This window comes from Microchirus variegatus (assembly GCF_963457635.1).
Source record: "Microchirus variegatus genome assembly, chromosome: 13".
Taxonomy (NCBI): Eukaryota; Metazoa; Chordata; class Actinopteri; order Pleuronectiformes; family Soleidae; genus Microchirus; species Microchirus variegatus.
Genome location: NC_139814.1, coordinates 16,558,616 through 16,578,115, shown reverse-complemented (window position 1 = coordinate 16,578,115; position 19,500 = coordinate 16,558,616). Strand labels below are relative to the sequence as shown.

Genomic DNA, 19,500 nt, shown 5'->3' with positions numbered 1-19,500 from the left:
GACTGAGTTTAGGGATAACATTTGAATTGTTAGGTTATGGTTAGGGTTAGGCATTAACTGGTTATGGTTACGCTTAGGGATAAGGCTTTGCGTAGGCTGTCCAAATGAATGGAAGTCAATGCGAGTCTTAAAATGGATATAAATACGAGAATGTGTGTGCTTGTGTGAAAGATACCCCCTCAAGTTATATGCACAGTCCCTTTTTCCCTCTGCTACCATATTTTTAGAAGAGTGTACTGAAGGAAACCACCTGATGATGTAGTTTGTGCTGCTTTTCAGTTCTCTACTCTGACCTGATATCATTGCATTAGCATTACACGCATTTCATTGAATTGCAAAACTACCGGTGTTTTCCTGACGTAGTCTTGCAAGCAATCATTGGAAAATGATTTATTACACTGCTGCCACATTAATGGTTAATATTTGCGGTAACACTTTAGATTAGGGAACACATATGCCCCATTAACTAAATGCTTACTAACATATATAAGTAGCATACTAGCCCTTTATTAGTAATCATTAAGCACATTATTATACACCTTATTCTACCTCTATTACGGCATGAATTAAGATTTTTCCAACATAAGGTGTTAATGTATTGTACGACTTGTTTATTTGTGTTGTTTTTATATCTTCTACAGTATTGTTTCATTGTATGTTTTATTGTTTGTTCTTAGGTCGATTAGGTCACACGTTTTATTTATTTGTCTCTGCTGCACAGCACTTTGTTTCAGCTATTGTCGTTTTAAAAGTGCTTTATAAATAAAGTTGGACTGGATTGGATGGCCGCACGCTCCTATGCAGAGGGTGCTCTCATTTTTCTTCTGTCCATAAGTTGATAGGATATTTTTGTTCGAGCCACTATGTAATAAATCTAAGACAGTCAGTAGAGTCTCAGCTGCCGAGCAACCACGGGTTGCCAGTTACGTCAGAAAACGAAACCTAAAAGACCTCTGTATTTTGAATTTGAATGTAGTAACCGTTTTTGGCCACATTCTTACATATGGCACCTTTAACTAAGCAAAAACTACTTTATAGATGACAACAAATTTCAGCTGGGATACAACAGATGAATTACAACAACAGTTCCATACAACACTTCCACCTGAGTTTCCCATTTTATATAATGAAATTTGGTTATTTGTCAGTGAAATTGCTTTATGAGAGGAGGAAATAGTTTCCTCATGGTGTTGTTTTGATGGTTCGATTGCATTCACAAGAATCTTTTATTAATAGCTTGCAAATTCTTTACAGAGCTTTCATTCACCGCCAATTACAAGTCACGCCAGTTCACTTTTATTGCGCAAGAAGGCCGTGCAACCATCTCTCTCTCACATTCACTTGCTCTCTTTCTTCTCTCCCTGCCCTCTTTCCCCTTTTGTCCTTCCCCTCTTTCTTTGTCTCTGTCTTCCCTCATCTCTCCCTCTCTCTCTCTTCTCCGTGTCCCTGTGGGGTTTCTCCAGTAGCTGTCATGCAGCAGTGTGAGCACGAAAGGGGGGATGATCTATGGGCTTCTACACCGGAGCAATTAGCCAAAAGAAATTCAGAATGGAGAATAAGATACTGTGGAGATACAGGAGGTGATGGTGAGGTTGAGACAGGGGGAGTCGATCCCGAGCAGATCTGAGGTTAGAGGCAAAGGGAATACATGTGGAGAGGAAACTGAGGGACAGATTCAGAGATTTTCTTCAGCAGATGTTCAGGCTGCGGAGGAGAGATGCGTGATGGTCTCGCACACGTGGTGGAGAAGAAGGTGATAATGGACAAAGAGCGGAGGAAATAAATGAATGGAGGAAAAGATGGATTGTCTGGTCGAATTCCAAGGGCAGAGAGAAGATGAAGAATAATTAGGTGGAAAGATCCAAAACTGTAGGAGGGACACAAAGAACAGCTGGGAGGGAATGATGGAGGGAGCGAAGGTTGGCGGGGGAGGCAGGGAATCGGGGAAAGAGGGGTGGAGCAAAGGGCATTGGGAGTGAGCGAGAGAAAAGGAGGGAAACACAGCTAGGAGACAGTAGAAGGAAAAGTGGAGGGGTATGATGTTGACGGCACCATAGAAAGTAGGACAGGAGGAGGCTGGTACTTCCAGAAAAGTTAGCGGAAGAGACAAATGATGGAATTTTGTGAAAGAACAAAGCAAAAGACACGGAACAAAAGGTCAAGCAAATGGTAATTACGTTTTGTGTCGACCGAAAACGCGTGTGTCAACCACTTGGATTCGCAGCAACTGAGACGGCGCGTGAAAAATGACCTACATCTATAATAAGGAGCACAAACACTGGGTGGCTGCGGTCACTGCTTTTTTTTCCGCTGAGCTTATCAAAAATGTCAGAGATGACAACAGCATTTATCAGTCTTAAGAACAACAAACAGCTGCAGGAAACAAGTGTTCACTCACTCATTTTCTACCACTTTATCCTCCACACGAGGGTCGCCGGTGCCAGTCCCAGACTGACATAGGGTACATGTACAAGTATTTCTCTATTAAGTATAAAAAACAACAACAATTAAAGTAAATGTTAGTGGTTTATACTCAAAAACCTTCCTATTTTGCTTTGCAAGTGCCGCGTGGAGTCACAGCGGCTTGTTAACATAAGTATCGCTGCAGGTGTTTAATTACACTTTGATTTAAATGTGGCTAAATGTGACTTTACTGTTTTGCTCCGAACCAACGAGAAAAGCATCAACATACATGCATCCTGAAATGTTTCATCATGTGAAATAACCAAAACTGTTCTAACTTAAGCAGATTTCATACAGTATGACCCTGTCACTGAGCCACTTTGTGTATCAGGTGCACACCACATGCTGTAATGACAGTCATCCAGTCATTCATTGTTGGCCGTGCTGACGAGAATTTGTTTTGATTTGGTCTGAGTCTGTCATTTTAAAATCAGGGTCATGGATGTGGACTAAAAGAGGCATCACATCATGTGTCCCGCAGAGTATTGAGCTACTTAAAAGTCTGATTTAAAAGTCACTGACACTCCTTAATCAAATAATGTTATTATCGATCTATCTTTGGCCAGGTCACCACTGATGAAGAGATTTCTATCTTAAGGGACATCTCAGAGCTTACCATAAGTGATGTTGGCCATTCATTGCCTCCATTAACATCCCCCTCTTTCCTCTTTACATCGGTGGTTCCCCAACGTTTCACAGTCCTGGACCTCCATCCATGCACCATGCATACTCCTGCACAGTGGAAACACATCAGGACACATCAAATTAAGTCTCTCAAAGTCAATTATTTATCACCAAATAGATCTATTTTAAAAAATGACCAAAGAGCAACACCAGTTCACTTTTTTTCTTCTTCGTTTGGCTGAATTTGACTGTATGCCAGTTTCAAAATGTAATCAGGCTGCTCATGCAAATCGTGTTTTGTGTACCCCAGTTTGGGAATCACTGATCTACATCACATCATGAATGCGCTATTGGGAATTATTTACAGACAAAAACCCAAAGCTCATGACCTGAGAGGACCTCCTCTACATGGAGCTCTCACTCCTGATTGGACAAAGCATTGTGTGATAACTCAAACTGTCTCTACACACACACACACACACACACACACACACACACACACACACACACACACACACACACACACACACACACACACACACACACACATATCAGGGTTCGTACGGTCATGAAAAACCTGGAAAAGTTTTGGAAATTGAAAATGCATTTTCTAGGTCCTTGAAAAGTTAATGAAAAACTATTAAATTTACTTCATCACACTGAATAGAAATGGTACAGTATTTAGCATCTTTTAAACAACGTAGCTGTTACTGTAATATGACATTTGTGCAAATACACTTATCTATACTGCCTACTTATAACCAGCCAATTAAAAAAACACAAAAACATAATGCTCTAACTAACTGTATGGCAGACATTTGCAGCTCTCTCTCAAGTCCTGGTCACATGACAGTGGCAGCAGACTCTCTTCACAGCGTGTTGCCTGTGTTTAGTGAAGCATTCATGCCATATTAAGGGGGTTTATCAGATTTGACTTTTTTTTCCCAGTGATTATGGCTGATGTTGGACCATATTGGCTCATCCCTATTCCTGACAGCAACTTTTAAAACATACTTTTAAAACATTGGACCATGTTGGTTTTCCATTATGTTTAAATAATATATGTAATCTCTGGTGCTTATTCTATGCTCGTGCGTCCTGCAATGAAGCGACAACCTCACAGATGAGGACAGATGATGCCTTTAGCTTGACCACTGGTGAACCTCTGACATCTGTCACTCAGTCTGGATCATGAAACGACTGCACACATGCAAACATCAGACAGCATATAAGCGCGCAAATGGACCACCGCGTCCACCACGACGCAGTATTTGTGCGTGCGTGTGTGTGTTCCTTTTTTCGTAAACAATATATTTCTGTCAGCACCAGCCTCTCGTGCTGCTGTGAGAGCTGCCGCCGATGTGAGCTGCAGGTTTTAGCTGCAGGTTCCTCAGCAGTCCTGTCACTTTCTCTCTCTTGCTTACCCCCGCGAGCCTGAGGGGCCTCACATCTGACAGCCGGTCCCAGCGCCGACACCCGCTCTAACCATCTGTCTAGGCCACACAGTCAGAGAAGAACTACTGCTGACCAGAGGTTCTTGCTGGTGTTTTTTTTTTTTAATTCTGCTTTGTGAGCGAATATTGCCGTCACTGCACAAGTTCATAGTTAAGTCCGTCATTCACGCTGGTCAGAGTAAGACTGGAGCGACCAGGTTAACTCCTGAATATTGAGAATTCAAGGATTGCAGGAATGGTGAATCAGTCAGGTTTTAAAGGCCATATCTGTGTGTGTAGGATTGCAATTAATTTCAGTTGCACTCGTTGTTTTTGAGAATGTATTTGAATCCATAAATAAATAATAAAAAAGTGTTTCTTCACAGCATGGGTGATTGGCTCACTGCTATTTAGTGATGTGCTTAATTTAAAGGTGCATTATTTAATAAATCTATAGCAACTGGCCATAAAATCCTCCTAATATGTCACAGAGACTCAGGAATAATGTTCATATAACAAACTGAACTCACCAACAACAACAGTACAGCCAAAATATTTGCATTAAAAAAAATATTTTGCGGACTACAATCATTGCAGTCAGTAGAGTCTCAGCTGCCGAGCAACCACGGGTTGCCAGTTACGTCAGAAACCGAAACCTAAAAGACCTTGGTATTTTGAATTTGAGTGTAGTAACCGTTTTTGGCCACATTCTTACATATGGCGCCTTTAACGAAATTATATATTTACCAGTAGAATTAATGTTTAATTTTTAATAAACTGACATTATGTAATTATTGTGTGACTTGTACTGGGATTAGCCCATTGTGAGACAGTTTAGTTTGTATTAGTTTTAATAATGAAAAAAAAGCTTAAAACTGATTAATTAATCATTTTAATTAATAGTCAATAAATTGAGTAATTGTTTCATCTCTAGATGTGTTGCTGCAATGATAACTCTTATAATATTGCAAAAATAATAAGTGGAATAAGTGACTTATTCTGTAGATTTACTGTGAAACCTGATGCATAAACTCATCTGTTGACCAAATAATGCACAGAATGTTGTTTTGCTGGTGAAAAACAGCAGGTTTATTGCTGTATCTTGTGGAAACATTGATATGATTGTCTCTTCCAGAACTGTGTCTAAGTATTTGGTCCATGAACAGAACTGAATTAATAAATCTGTTAGTTTTTTTTACTATTACATAAAACTAGAATGCCCTGTTTGCTGTTCAGAGTAACATTATTCTAGAAAAAGTGACTATAATCAGATTTTATGGCGCACCAGCAAGCATGCAGGAGAAATTATTGATTGCTGAATTACAGAAAGAGAGATTACAATGAGATTACAAAAATAGGAACATGTCGCTTCTGTCTTCTGAGGGACACATGCAAAGGTGTTGCCGTCCAGCATTGTATTCCCATGTTTTCATCAGCGCTTGTTGTCCCTCAGCAAAGCCCGATGTACAACATGAAACAATTAAACACGGCGGCTGTTGGGGAGAGGAATTGTTGATGCAGAAAATTGAGTTTTCCAAATGAAATGTAAGTGAAACGCTTCTCTGAAACGAAGCGCGGCGCCTCAAACGGCGATTATGAAAGACGCTCGCGTCACTTTGGAGTCATTCGTTTACTGTGATTTTTCATATTGTCTCAGAATGTTTTGGGCAGGGTAAGTAAAATGCAACATGTACCTTTTTAAAATGTGTGCGTGGATTCGTTTGAACAGGTTTGATGGCTTATGAAATTACAGCAGACACACACACACACACACACACGCACACGCACACACACACACACACACACACAGACACACACATAATCTGCCTAACCATAGCATAATAGATGGTCTCAGGTATAAACAGCTGGTCTACTTCAACCTGTGTATCTACAACTTGACACAAATAGGTTAATTAGCTGTGATAGATTTCTGTTTTCACCGACATCACTCCCCCATTGATTACCCCACCCCCAATCCTGCTTTTTAAATTTGCTCTTTGTTAAAATCCCCCCCCCCCTTTGCTGCGGCTCTCACTAACTGTGTTGCGAATTCAGGGTCAGTTGATGACACAGGGAATAGGTTTCAAGAGTCAGGTTTCATTAATTCAGGCTTTTATTGAGGGTAATGATGGTCATGTTGCAGCTCACACTGGCCTTTGTCTACCTGAGCTGAAGATTCAATCGGCGTGTTGTATCTGTGTGTTAAAAGTCACTTTACAGCAGCAATTCAGCTCAGAGTCCCTAATTGGGTTGACTTTGGTTCCATTTTTAGTTTCAGTTTCAAAAGTGGGCGACAGCAGAGGTTAAAGAAAGTACAGTACATACACTTAAATAAATTACCTAAAATCTTACCAGTAAATTACTCTGGTAGAAGTTGAAGTCACATTTTTACTACTTAAGTAAGAGTCTTAAAGTATTTGGCATTTACTGTATAACAGGGTTCCTATAGCTGAAAGGAAGTTCAGTTTAAGACTTTTTAAATGCCACTTAAGACCAATTTTACAAAAGCAACAAAGCTGCCCAAAACACATTAGTTAGGGACAACGTTGCCCAAATGTTATTGGTTCCACTGTCCTAATCTGCGTGATGTCACAGCAAGAGGCATTTGATAAATTATAATTTTTTTTTAAAATAACTGTGACCAATTATTTTGGGATTTCCACTTGCAAAACAATAATCATAAAAGCTTCTTCTTGTGTTAACATTTTGAAAATGGGATTTAAGACATTTTAAAGGTCCCATATTATGCAAAATGAACTTTTTAATCATTTAAATCCTTATATGTGGGACTCTGGAGGTCCTACCAATCGCCAAAGTGTGAAAAAAGATGACTCACTCATGTTTTTGTGGTCCTCAATTTAAGTACAGTAACACGTGAGAGTGCTGGCGAGGGCAACAGTATCCGAAAACCGGAAGTCCGCAAAAAGTTCTATTCTTGGCTCCACAGTGCAGCACAGAGTTCTACACAAACCTCCAGCCTCAGAGGATTTATCTGTCCAGTGGATACATGTTATATATGACAGCAATGTGCCTGCTAGAGCCTGCAAATGATCACTTTTCTAAATGCTAACTGCTGTTAGCTACCTGTAGCCTCTGTGGCTGATGTAATTTCCTGTCCCTTAAGTTCCGTTTTACTTATTTAGATTTATGAATTCAATGCCTTTTAAGACTTTTTAAGGATCCGCGGATGAGTAAAGCAGTTCATCAAGACTAGAAAAGCTCTATATTAATACAGACCATGATACCAACTCTTCTAATTTTAGTTGGTAGTAACGAGTAAACAAAGATAGTTAGAGGAAATGTAGTGGAGTCAAAGTAAAAGTTGCTAGAAATATAAATAACGAGTAGAGCAACAAAGTATTTGTACTGTGTTACATTCCAACTCTGAGTACATATATTGAAAATCACGTCTCTTATACATCCTCTGCTCTCCCTGCCGTCAGCTGCATAGACATCCTGGCCTCTCTCAGCTCACTGTTTTCGGTTTCCCGGCTCCCACGCGGTGTGTTCACTCTTCGTGCGCTCGCCTCTTTCGTTATATTTCACCGTGCAAGCAGATGGCGTCAGCAGAAAGCTCTGGTAAACCCACTGTATGCTGCTCAGCAGTCACAAAGACAAGCAACTTTAGTGACTCCATAATGAATATAGTGGAGCAGTGAACAGTGACAGAGCCAGATGTGTGTGTGTGTGTGTGTGTGTGTGTGTTTCTCTGGAGGTGTTTTTCCCTCAGACCTGACTGTTAATGTTAAACTGTGAAACTGTGAGTGGTTACATTTAAATGTGACAGCTTGTTCACCTCAAGCGGCTACATCAGAAAACACCATGGTATACGTTTTCATTATGAAGTTATTTAATCTGAATACATGTAATGCTAATATTTAAGGAGTTTTATTTATTTATTCCTTGCTTTACATTAGGAATGCCCTCGATGACATAACGCGGGAATAGCCCACACCTGTCCATGAAATAGCTTTTCAGTCAATTGTCCCATTACTTTTGGTCCCCTAAAAAGTGGGAGGCACATATAGAAAGTGCTGTAATTCCTACACCGTTCACCCGATTTGGATGTAAATACTCAAATTAAAGTGTGTAGTTAAAGCACATCTTGTTTGTTTCATTTCAAATCCATTGTAGTGGTGTATAGAGCCAAAAAGAAGAGAATTGTGTCAATGTCCCAATATTTATGGACCTGAACCTTGACCCTGCGATGAACTGGCGGTTTGTGTTGGATGGATAACACTGATTCATTGATTTTGGGACTTACAATAAATTGTTTTATTTGCTCTGTGACAAACTTTGATATTGTACCTCTTTGGCTAAAACACACTGTTATTTTAAATGTTATAGCATTGAGTGTGAAGTTTATCCGTGTATTACTTTGAATATTCCGCGATAACCTGACAAGGTCTCTTTCCTCTTTCCCCTGCAGACAGCAACTTCATCCTGGCCAATGCTCAGGTGTCGAAGGGCTTTCCCATAGTCTACTGTTCCGATGGCTTCTGTGAGCTCACTGGATTTTCTCGAGCCGAGGTCATGCAGAAGAGCTGCGCTTGCAAATTCCTTTACGGGCCCGAGACAAGTGAAAGCATCATCCTTAGCATCGACGAGGCCTTGGAGGAGCGCAAGGAATTTAAGGACGAGATCATGTTCTACAAAAAGACAGGTGAGATTATTAGTGGTCAAGTCGTTGAGCCCCCAATTGGGGGACACAGAGAGGCTCTGGGTCAAAATATTGCGGAATACTGCACTAAACACAAGCAAATATAGTGATGTTTCACATCCAATTCTGCAATCAGAATCTACAAGGGCTAGAAGACAGTATCAACCTATTTTAAATGTGACAAACATTAACAACTTTAATTTATTGCTACATCTCAAACTCCATGACGCTACGCTACGACACTTTATCCAGAACACACACCAGCATACAACTCAAATGACAGCAGAAACTCCACGGATTCTGAGGATATACGACCAAAGCTCAAGCTACTATTGTACTGGGATAAAGCTCAGTCCTGCCACATTGTGTTTTCGTTTTTGGAATAAAAAATATGTAGAAGTCAGACTGAAACTTTGAAACAAAGCCATAAACTATTTCATTGAACACTAATAGTGATATAAAACTTAAATGAGCAGTTTTATTCATGAGAATATACAATACAAATGACACAGATGCTCTTTCTGTACTAAAACCTCTCTAATTGTGTTTTGCTTCACTTGAGCCAAGTCAACCTTTGCAGAGAGAGGAAGTTCACATATTGTACTTTGATTTGATCAAAGTTCAGAGCTGCAGCTGCATCATTCTAAAGAGATACTCATCCTGAAAGTGCTTGTCAGTTTTTGTTGTATCCATTTACTCTTCACCAGTAACACATGCACTGATATTTACTGATACTTAGTAAATCCTGCATGTGTTCCCTTCACTATGACACCCTAAGTATTCAAATAGACCTTGTGGTTGCAGAGTTATACTCGTTTCATTATGAGTGTGCAATTTTTCGAGCAGCAAAATAGGCTTATTCTGTGGTGCAGAAGCAACCAAAAGACAAAACGATGTTCCCGAAAGGCGAAATTGTTGTTTCTTGTCTTCTTTTTTTTTGCACTGTGGTGTTCAAAACATGTGTTCATGTTGGAAATAAAGAGTTGTTTTTCCACTTAACTACACAACGGTGATTTCATTGTTCAATGGAAACGACAGAGTCTCTGTATGTGGGACATAATTTTTCTGAAAAACTACATCACGTCAAAAGATGATGCTTAGTTTGTATACTCATCGGATCCCAATAAGCCCAAATATCTATGAGAAATTAAAAACAATGCATAACAAACAAGAGCTCCAGGTCTAAGGAGGCTAAAGATCTAGTCATTCAGTGTTTTTTTTACAAAGTCAGTTCCAGTACACACAACTGAAGCAACCCCAGATCATAACACTGCCCACACAGGCTTGTACAGAAGGCAGTAAACAAAATATTTGAGCATGTGACTCTTTTATTGTCAGGCAGTGCACAGTATACTGTCTAATTAACGATATAAGGTATTATGATGTGATTCTCTTCCCTCTGAGTTTTAATCAAATACAACAAAAATGGTTGCATTTCTGTAGAAAAGCTAAATAAATTGTCAACTTTTGTTTTCAGGAATTGGTACATTCTCATTAAAAGGTGATTAAACAGAGCCTTTATCTCTGTAAACGTTCATAGCTGCTCATGACTCTTCAAACCCGTCTCCATTAAATACCATGTGCCTATAACAGCTATAGCTGTGGTGTTGGTGTGGTTTGGTTTGTTGATTAGCCAGCTGGCCAGTCAGTGAGCAAAATGAGGTCAAAAAAAATAATGACCACATCACTGGGTACATGCTTTCTGTGGTGTGTGAATGGGGCCACGTGTCCTTGATATGCCGTCTACGGCAGTTGTCCTTCGCTTTGATTCAGCGGTTTGAATCGACACAAAAGGAGACAAACACCGCTCAATGAAGTCTGTCATTTGTGTTTGGGCGAACGAATGATTAAACTGAGCGGTAAAAGCGTCCACGTTGAACTGTATCGCCGACAAAAACCGCTCGCTCTCACTGTAAGGTCCACTTCTGCTGTTGTGGTGGTGCTTTTATTTTGTTACGTAATCTTCCTGAGCAGATGTTGCCCCTGTCGTCATGGAAACGAAACAAGCCAAAGTTGATTTTTCTGTGCTTTTTAGAGGAATTCTCTACCAGCGCAAGCCGAGGAAGTGGAATGTTTTGATATGTGAGCTTGGAAATGGGATTATCGGTCGCTGATGAATGACTGTATCAGGTTTAAGAGCGTGTCTTGTTTTTCATTATTAGAATATAGAGCCCTATACAGTAGCTTCATGAACAGGTCGGTTTGGAAGTTTCCCGTAGTCAGGGAAACAGCTAACACTATACTTGAATCACACAAAAGTCGATTGGGTTGTGTGCAGGGATTAAGAGTTAAGTGTGCTCACCGTGTGTGATATGATTGATGATATAATGATGATGCTTTCCAGAACAGATTAATTACACATGGTCAATATTGTTCGCCGGAGTTTGTCCATCTGTCTGTTAGCAACATAACTCGAAAAGTTGTGGAAGGACTTGGATTAATTTTTCAGGAAATGTCCAAATGGAACCAGGAACAAGTGATCCGTAGACGCTATCACTGTTTTTATCCCTATTTTGTGGGGAGTGCTTCTAGTTAATGATGCGTCATACATACACTCTTCTACGGTGGCCCAGAGGTATCAGGCCTTTTGTATTTGTGTTGTGGCTTTTGTGTTTGTGTTCTGGCTTTTGTATTTGTGTTGTAGCATTTGTATTTGTGTTGTGGCGTTTGTATTTGGCCTGACACCTCTGGGCCACCGTACTCTTCTGAAGTGATGAATTCATCAGGGAGTTATGTTGAGCAGGTTCAGTAGATTCTAGAGCTGAAACAATTAAATAATCGATTACTAAATGAATCGTCAACTATTTTGATAATCGATTCATCAGGTTTTAAACTTTTCTTCATGATTAAAACAAGATTTCTGATTGTTTTAGCCTCTTAAATGGGAAAATGTCTGTCTTTTACTTGCACTAGTCAATTTCCAATGTGTATTTGCACATAAGCACTTTCTGTGAAGCACTTTGGTTGCGGCTCAGCCGCTTGTAAATGTGCGTTATAAATAAATTTGACTTGACTTGAATATTTTCTTTGTTTCTTTGCTCCACATAACAAAGAAATCATCAAAACTGAGTCATCAACGAGAACGTTGTCATTTTCAGGTTTGACAAACATTTTCTGACATTTTACGGACCAAACTATATTAATCGACAGATTAATCGATTATGAAAATAATCGTTAGTTGCAGCTCCAATAGATCCCGCAGACAGATCAGATTCGCGTAAGACTAACTTTCTCATTGCATCACAGCTGTGACATGTCTTCTCCACTCTGTGTCTTTCTGTATTTGTCTTTTCCTCTCACCCCCCCCCTTCTTCCCTTAATTCTGTTCTCGATCACTTTCCCCCCTTGTTACCTTTCACCTCCCCCTGTCTCTGGATGGCAGGATCATTTTCTTTTTCTTTCTTTTTTTAAAAAAACCTACTCCTGCTCAGTAATGCTTGTGCCAGTTGCAGCCTTTCTCTGTCTTCCACGCTAAGCTGATTGACTCTGTCCTCCACTTGTCTGCCTGAGAAAAAAAAAAAAAACACAGAAAGCTGCGTGTTCGCAATCAGGATTGTTCTTTCCTCTCAGTGTGTGCCTGATAGCGCTGCCACACACACACACACACACACACACACACACACACACACACACACACAGACAAACACTGTAATTGACTCATCACCAGGCGAGGAATATTTAGTGAGTGGTAGTGATGGGAGGGAACTCCATGGGAAATCCCTCTTAATCAGCGATTCATTTCTCATCACCGAATAGATTAGAGTGAAATGTAGTATAATATAACCTCTGCTTTTGTGAATGTTCCACGTATTCTATACGCCCAAATAATCAGTATCTTATTGGATGTGGACTGCTGGTGCAGACAATCACATGCTCGCACAGACACTGCCCTCTAGTTCCTCTGAAAATCTATCTATTAAGCAGCAGATTGGACCTCAAAGATAGGTTCATCTCTTGCTGCGCTTGGGGAACAAGGACTTTGACTATTTAAAGGATCCGCTTCTCCCACGGGGAGATAGGAGCCGGAGATAGGCATACTAATAGTGTGGGAATATGTCTATTTCTACGCACTGGTGTACACACAAACACACACACACACACACATTGTAAATCCATTCTCAGTACAATCAAAGTTGGTGTATAATAGGAGTGTTTTTTTTTTTTTTTCTTCCTGCAGCTGTGCTGTTCTGGTGTCTGCTGGACATCGTGCCAATTAAGAACGAGAAAGGAGACGTGGTGCTCTTTCTGGCTTCATTTAAAGACATCACAGACACTAAAGCTAAGGCGATCCAAGAGGACAAGAAGGAAGGTCAGTGTGTGTGTGTGTGTGTGTGTGTGTGTGTGTGTGTGTGTGTGTGCGTGCGTGCGTGCGTGCGTGCGTGCGTGCGTGCGTGCGTGCGTGCGTGTGTGCGAAGCGCCACAATTTAGACCATATTCCACCACACGAATTCGTAACGTCATTGTGGAAGCAGTCATTTGAAACACAATATAATAAGACTCTGGTGGTGTTAGAGTGTCCATTGAAAGAGTGAGTCATGTATTTTCAGGATAATGTTACGTGCATATTGTTGACACTGTGTGTGAAGCACTCACAAAAATGATGTCCATAGATGAAAACGGTGCCATTTTAAGGATTCACACTTGCAGACGCGCCACGGAAAAGTATGACATTTGAGCTGTCAGTCATAAAGACATCAGCCACATGTTTACATACAGGAAATTAGTGAGCTTTTTCGTGATATTCTAAAAACAATTTGCAAAACAATGGTCTTCCCCCTTTGATTTTAGACTATAACCGTTCTTGTGCTGATCTCATATGTCCATTTTAGAACCTACAAGACTGGTATAAAAGACAACAATTAAAGAATTGTATCATGCATCATTTTAAAGGTGCATTATGTAATAAATCTAAAGAAACTGGCCATAAAATCCTCCTAATATGTCACAGAGACTCAGGAATAATGTTCATATAACAAACTGAACTCACCAACAACAACAGTACAGACAAAATATTTGCAAAAAACAAAGAATATTTTGCAGACTGCAAATCATGTTTATGTTTTGAAATCATGTTTTGGCATGTGGCGCCACCTACCGCCGTCTACCAATCATTGCAGTCAGTAGAGGCTCAGCTGCCGAGCAACCACGGGTTGCCAGTTACGTCAGAAAACGAAACCTAAAAGACCTCTGTATTTTGAATTTGAATGTAGTAACCGTTTTTGGCCACATTCTTACATATGGCACCTTTAACTATCTGTTCTTGTGGCACTCACTGCTGTGACGATTGTCAAATTATGTGAATATTGTTAAGGCCGTGGCTCACTCATTCATCCATCAACCAATTGTTAAAATGTGTAGACAAAACAAATCCACTGTTTACACTCCCCACTTTAGCACAAAGCTAATATCTCATATATTAGTCGATCCCTTTTGAAGCAAAAGCACAGAGTCTCTTTAATGTCCCTGTTGGAATTTGACCTCATGTTTGCCCTTCGCCTTTTAATCGTATATTCATTATTATAAATTCAAACTAAAGGAAATGAAGTTGCGGTCAAGATCAGATTCCTCAAAGGACGAGCTTAAGGGCAACATCTAAGCTGAAGCCAGAAACGACTTACAAAGCAAGAGAGAAGGTCACTAACTCTCTCTCTGTGTGTGTGTGTCAGCAAACTGACTTTACTCATCTAAGACCTGCTGCCTCTTCATTTACTTACTGTTACTTACTCATCACAGTAAAAAGAACGGACCAAGAAGCAGAAGCAAAGTTTTTTTTTGCAAACATAAATGCAAAAGTAAAGTAGTTGACTGCTTGAATAATTATTCAAACTTTAGCTTCGAAAGATCAAAAATGTTTTAACTTAATTCTTTAAACACCAAAACACCAAAGTACAAGAGTTACGATTGTGAACACAAATACACTATAGACACTGTACGACATCAATGGGGTCCTCCATCCATGCTGAGGACGTCTTTGAAGGATGGACAGACATGGATGTGACCCAGATAAGTCTCTGTCCTGAACACTGATGAGACAATGAAGAGGGAAACCCACTCTCTTGCATCAACAGCCTCTTCGCTAATCATCAATCATGTCTCTTCTTTTTTTACCATCCTTATCTTCCTTTTCTTTTACTTGGTGTCCTTTCCTCACCTTTCTCTCTTCATCTCCTATATCCCCATCTCCCCCTACACGCTTTTGTCATCCACTCCCTCTTGCCCATAAACCCCCTCTGTACCCATGAATGCCTATAAATGCAGAGGGAAATTCATTAGATCTAAAAATAAGACAGTGTCTCTGTGCTTCTGCCGGATCACATCCCCCCCAAGGCTCCGGCACATTATGGATGGGCCCTGTCTGTTCACCTCATCTGGGGTCCGTAGACTCGCACGCTGGCAACGCTCGGCGCCGATTGCACATACTTTCAGCATGGAAGTTCAGCGGCAGTTATCGTGTCTATTCTTCAGTTCAGTCATTGCCGTTGTACAGTTTGCCCTCGAGCCAGTAAGGCCTTAGTCTTTCTTTTTTTTCTTACAGTTCTCGAAAAACACCACGAGCAATAAAGCGACTTCTGCAATTACTCCTCAATCTGAACACATCGCTCCTGCACTAACTGTCTACTTTTATCTCTGATGACGACACTTAAAGTGCACAAAAAGCCCAACCAGGAGCAATCCATCATAAATGCATCTCTCCCTCTGCACTGACTAATTAAAGTTGAAAACTGTGGTGTGGTGCTATAGTTTAGACACACACACACACACACACACACACACACACACACACACACACACACACACCCCAACCCATGTTTGTATAGCATAGTGAAGACATGCATTCCCGAGACTGTAACCCTAACCCTAACCTAATTCTAACCCTAACCTTATCTAACCCTAACCCTAACCTAATTCTAACCCTAACCCTAAAACCAGGTCTTAGCCCTGAAAAATACATTTTTAGGGGTTTAAAATCTTGAAACACTTTTCCTCCAGTTGCATATTCATGAGTCGCATTTCAGGACATGAATATTATGTATTTCATCAAGCATAATGACTGATTCATTCATCAGGAGTTGACCTTGGGGGGTAAAGTGTTGAAGGGGGTATATGTACCTACTTGTGTGTGTGTGTGTGTGTTAACAGAGAGACGGCGCGGCAGGGGGAAAACAGGCTCTCACTTCAGCTCGTCTCGTCTCCGCAGCAGCACGGTGCTCTACCACATCTCTGGTCACCTCCACAGCAGAGAGAAGAGCAAGATTAAACTCAACAAGGTACCATCAAACACACGGAGCAACAAGGGAGGCTATAACATGGATGTAAGGGCTGTAAAACACAGGCAGAGAGGTAACAACTGTTGTTAAACTATCCATAAAATCAAATGACAGGTGAGGAGAAATAATCTGCTTTGGGGTGAACAGACTCTCGAGGGTAAGGGTTAGAACATATATCTCCAATAAGCACCACTGTGAAGAGATTCACTTGCTATGTAGCCCTGTTTTAGTCTTATTTATTCTCACAACAATAACAACTGTGCTGTGACGGAAAAAATATTCATTTATCGACAAAATCCAGATTCTCACCATATGTTACCTGTTCTTAAATTCCCTAATTCTGCCTTATTTCTTGGAAAAATGTCACAGAAATATCGATAGAAGCCAAGAAGAGGTCACTTAGCTTAAATCGAAACCAAGCAAGGTTGTGAAATGTATGAGATTCATTTGTACATATAGCAAAATTTCGTCAATACACTTGTAAACAGGATGTGTTGTTACCGAACGGGACAGTTAATTAGCTCCGGTGATGTATGAAGTTGCATACACGATGGAATAAATATACCATAGGGTCTCACAGCTGCATTATAACTGTGGATTTGATGATGTATACCATGATATTTTCATCTACATGTTTGTATAACTAAAGAACAGCTCTGTAACTCCTAGAAACTCTAGAAAACGTGGTGCGTTAGTGTAGTAAACCTTCACTGCATCAGAGTGAAGTAAGCACATTACGCGACTGTTATCTCTTATCTCGGTACAGAATGTGTTCGGGGATCCTCCCGCTCTGCCCGAGTACAAGGTAGCCGACGCCAAGAAGTCCAAATTCATCTTACTGCACTACAGCACGTTCAAGGCCGGCTGGGATTGGCTGATTCTGCTGGCCACGTTCTACGTCGCCGTGACGGTGCCGTACAACGTGTGTTTCATCGGCGACGACGACGACCTCACGCGCAGCACCACCGTCAGCGACATCGCTGTGGAGATACTATTCATCATAGGTGCGTTTTGGATTTCATTTATATTTATCACCTGCAGAGTTATTTGAAAGTGGAAAGCATCTATTTGGATTGATTTAAATTTAATGGGCTATGGGAGCATTTAAAATGGGTTCTGTGGTCCCAGTTCAAAACCTTGTTAGAGTGTGGTTACACGGAAAGTCACAGATTACTGATTTCACACCGTGTTCCGGTCGTCTGGTCTTTAAAAAACGGGAAGCCCACAGTTATTTATACATACATTCTTACATAAATTCTGCAAACAAACAACTAGAACATAATATAATATTTCTTTTACTTACAGCGTATATAGAGAAATGAAAATGGGCTATATCCCTGAGCAAAGGCTCCTCTGTCGTGTATAATTCCGCAACTCTGTCAATCAAAAACAGATTCCTGTCTTTCAGACAGTTTCTCCAATCATCACACAGAACCCCAGCATCCACTGCTCCATTGACTCCCGGAGAAGCTGAGCTTCTCTGGAAGTGACGATTTTGCCACATCTGTGTCATCACATAGAGAAACTATTGACACGTTCAAATATCTTTCGAGCACACGTTTAGTATTGAAATGTACGTAAATACAACACAGTACATATCTGACGACATTTTAGAGGAAGCTGAGTTTACCTTGGTTTGTTAGAGCAATCACTACTGGAATCTATGTATCTTTAAATGCAAGGAGGGACAGTGGTTAGTAATGGTTAGCTGGTTAGCACTGTTGCCTCACAGCAAGAAGGTGCTGGGTTTGATTCCCAGTATGGGAGCTTTCTGTGTGGAGTTAACATGTTCTTCCCATGTCTGCGTGGGTTTCCTCCAGGTTCTTGGTTTCCTCTCACCATCAAAACATGTTAGAATCAAATCAGGTTGGTCCCTCAATCGTACCAGCTCTGATCAACCCTCCACCTGACCTCAAGTTGAGACTTATATGCGACAACCAAACTCTAACCTCTTTAATTTTCTGTCTTGTCTGTTTTTCTGTTTTCCCGTCAGACATCGTTTTCAATTTCCGCACCTCTTACGTCAGCAAATCGGGCCAAGTGATCTTTGATGCCCGGCAGATCTGCATCCACTACCTGACCACATGGTTCATCATTGACCTGGTGGCCGCCTTGCCCTTTGACCTGCTCTACGGCTTCAGAGTCAGCGTCGTGAGTAACTATTGGCTCATTATCAACAACACCAACACAACCACTGCTAGAGACAGAGACTGAATCTCATTATCAATCAATCTAATTTACTTTCTTATTGTAAATGAGTTTGTTGTTTAATATGTAACGTGATCAAATGAAAGATATCCGTCGAAATAACATTGATTTATTTTATGTACTAATACAAAGGAAAAGCACAAGTAGGACCTAATTGAACATGACCTTGAGTATTATTATAAAATAAATCTATGATTGATGGCGTGTACAGTAGCACAGCTCCTCTGTGTAATCCTGTCATCACGGCGGTGCATGGTGCATGTGCAGCACATTTAACTTTTTCATAAGTAACAGATCACATAGATTCCTTTCCAGCGCTGCGTTGCCTTGCTTTGATTCCGTGTATCGATTCCACATATTGTACAGTATACGAGCGCTGTGAAAACAATCAAACCTGTGTCATTAAAACCCATTTCCTGCTCTGCCTCGTGTCAAATATATGACCCCCTTAAGAATAGTGGAGCGGAGGAGGAAGCAGAGATCTGGAGCAGTTAGGTAGACCATGTTGTCTTGGCTTGCTCTGCACTATCGGGAGGCTTTGATTGCTTGCTTATGGAGGTTTTTTTTTCTTCTTCTAATTTGGAGAAAGAGTCACTTTGATTGTCCCTTACGCTGTTGTTACTCGAACAGAAAGGCCCTCATTTGAAAAAACGTTCAACGTGTGGAGCTTCTTTCACCTCCACGTGGAATTCTGAGTAATTACTAAAGCAGTGCCAGCTTCCCTGCATGACGTGTGTCAAGGTGATCCCACAACACCCTCCACTCCTCACTATCTGGTTACAGGAAGCATTTATCCATGAGTCAAACTGCTAAACTTCCAGGTTTCTGAAACTTCTACCGCTTT

General features: G+C 40.7%; 1 protein-coding gene across 1 annotated transcript in view; it reads left to right on the top strand.

Annotated features, from left to right (window-relative positions):
• Window positions 1–19,500, top strand: part of kcnh8 (potassium voltage-gated channel, subfamily H (eag-related), member 8) — a gene marked incomplete at both ends in the record, with an annotated part of 53,254 nt that overhangs the window by 8,620 nt on the left and 25,134 nt on the right. The window contains 5 exons of the mRNA XM_083899910.1: window positions 8,950–9,183; window positions 13,358–13,489; window positions 16,321–16,448; window positions 17,215–17,452; window positions 18,442–18,599. Coding sequence (XP_083756036.1) covers window positions 8,950–9,183; window positions 13,358–13,489; window positions 16,321–16,448; window positions 17,215–17,452; window positions 18,442–18,599 — 890 coding nt within the window. The remainder of the gene's footprint in view (window positions 1–8,949; window positions 9,184–13,357; window positions 13,490–16,320; window positions 16,449–17,214; window positions 17,453–18,441; window positions 18,600–19,500) is intronic.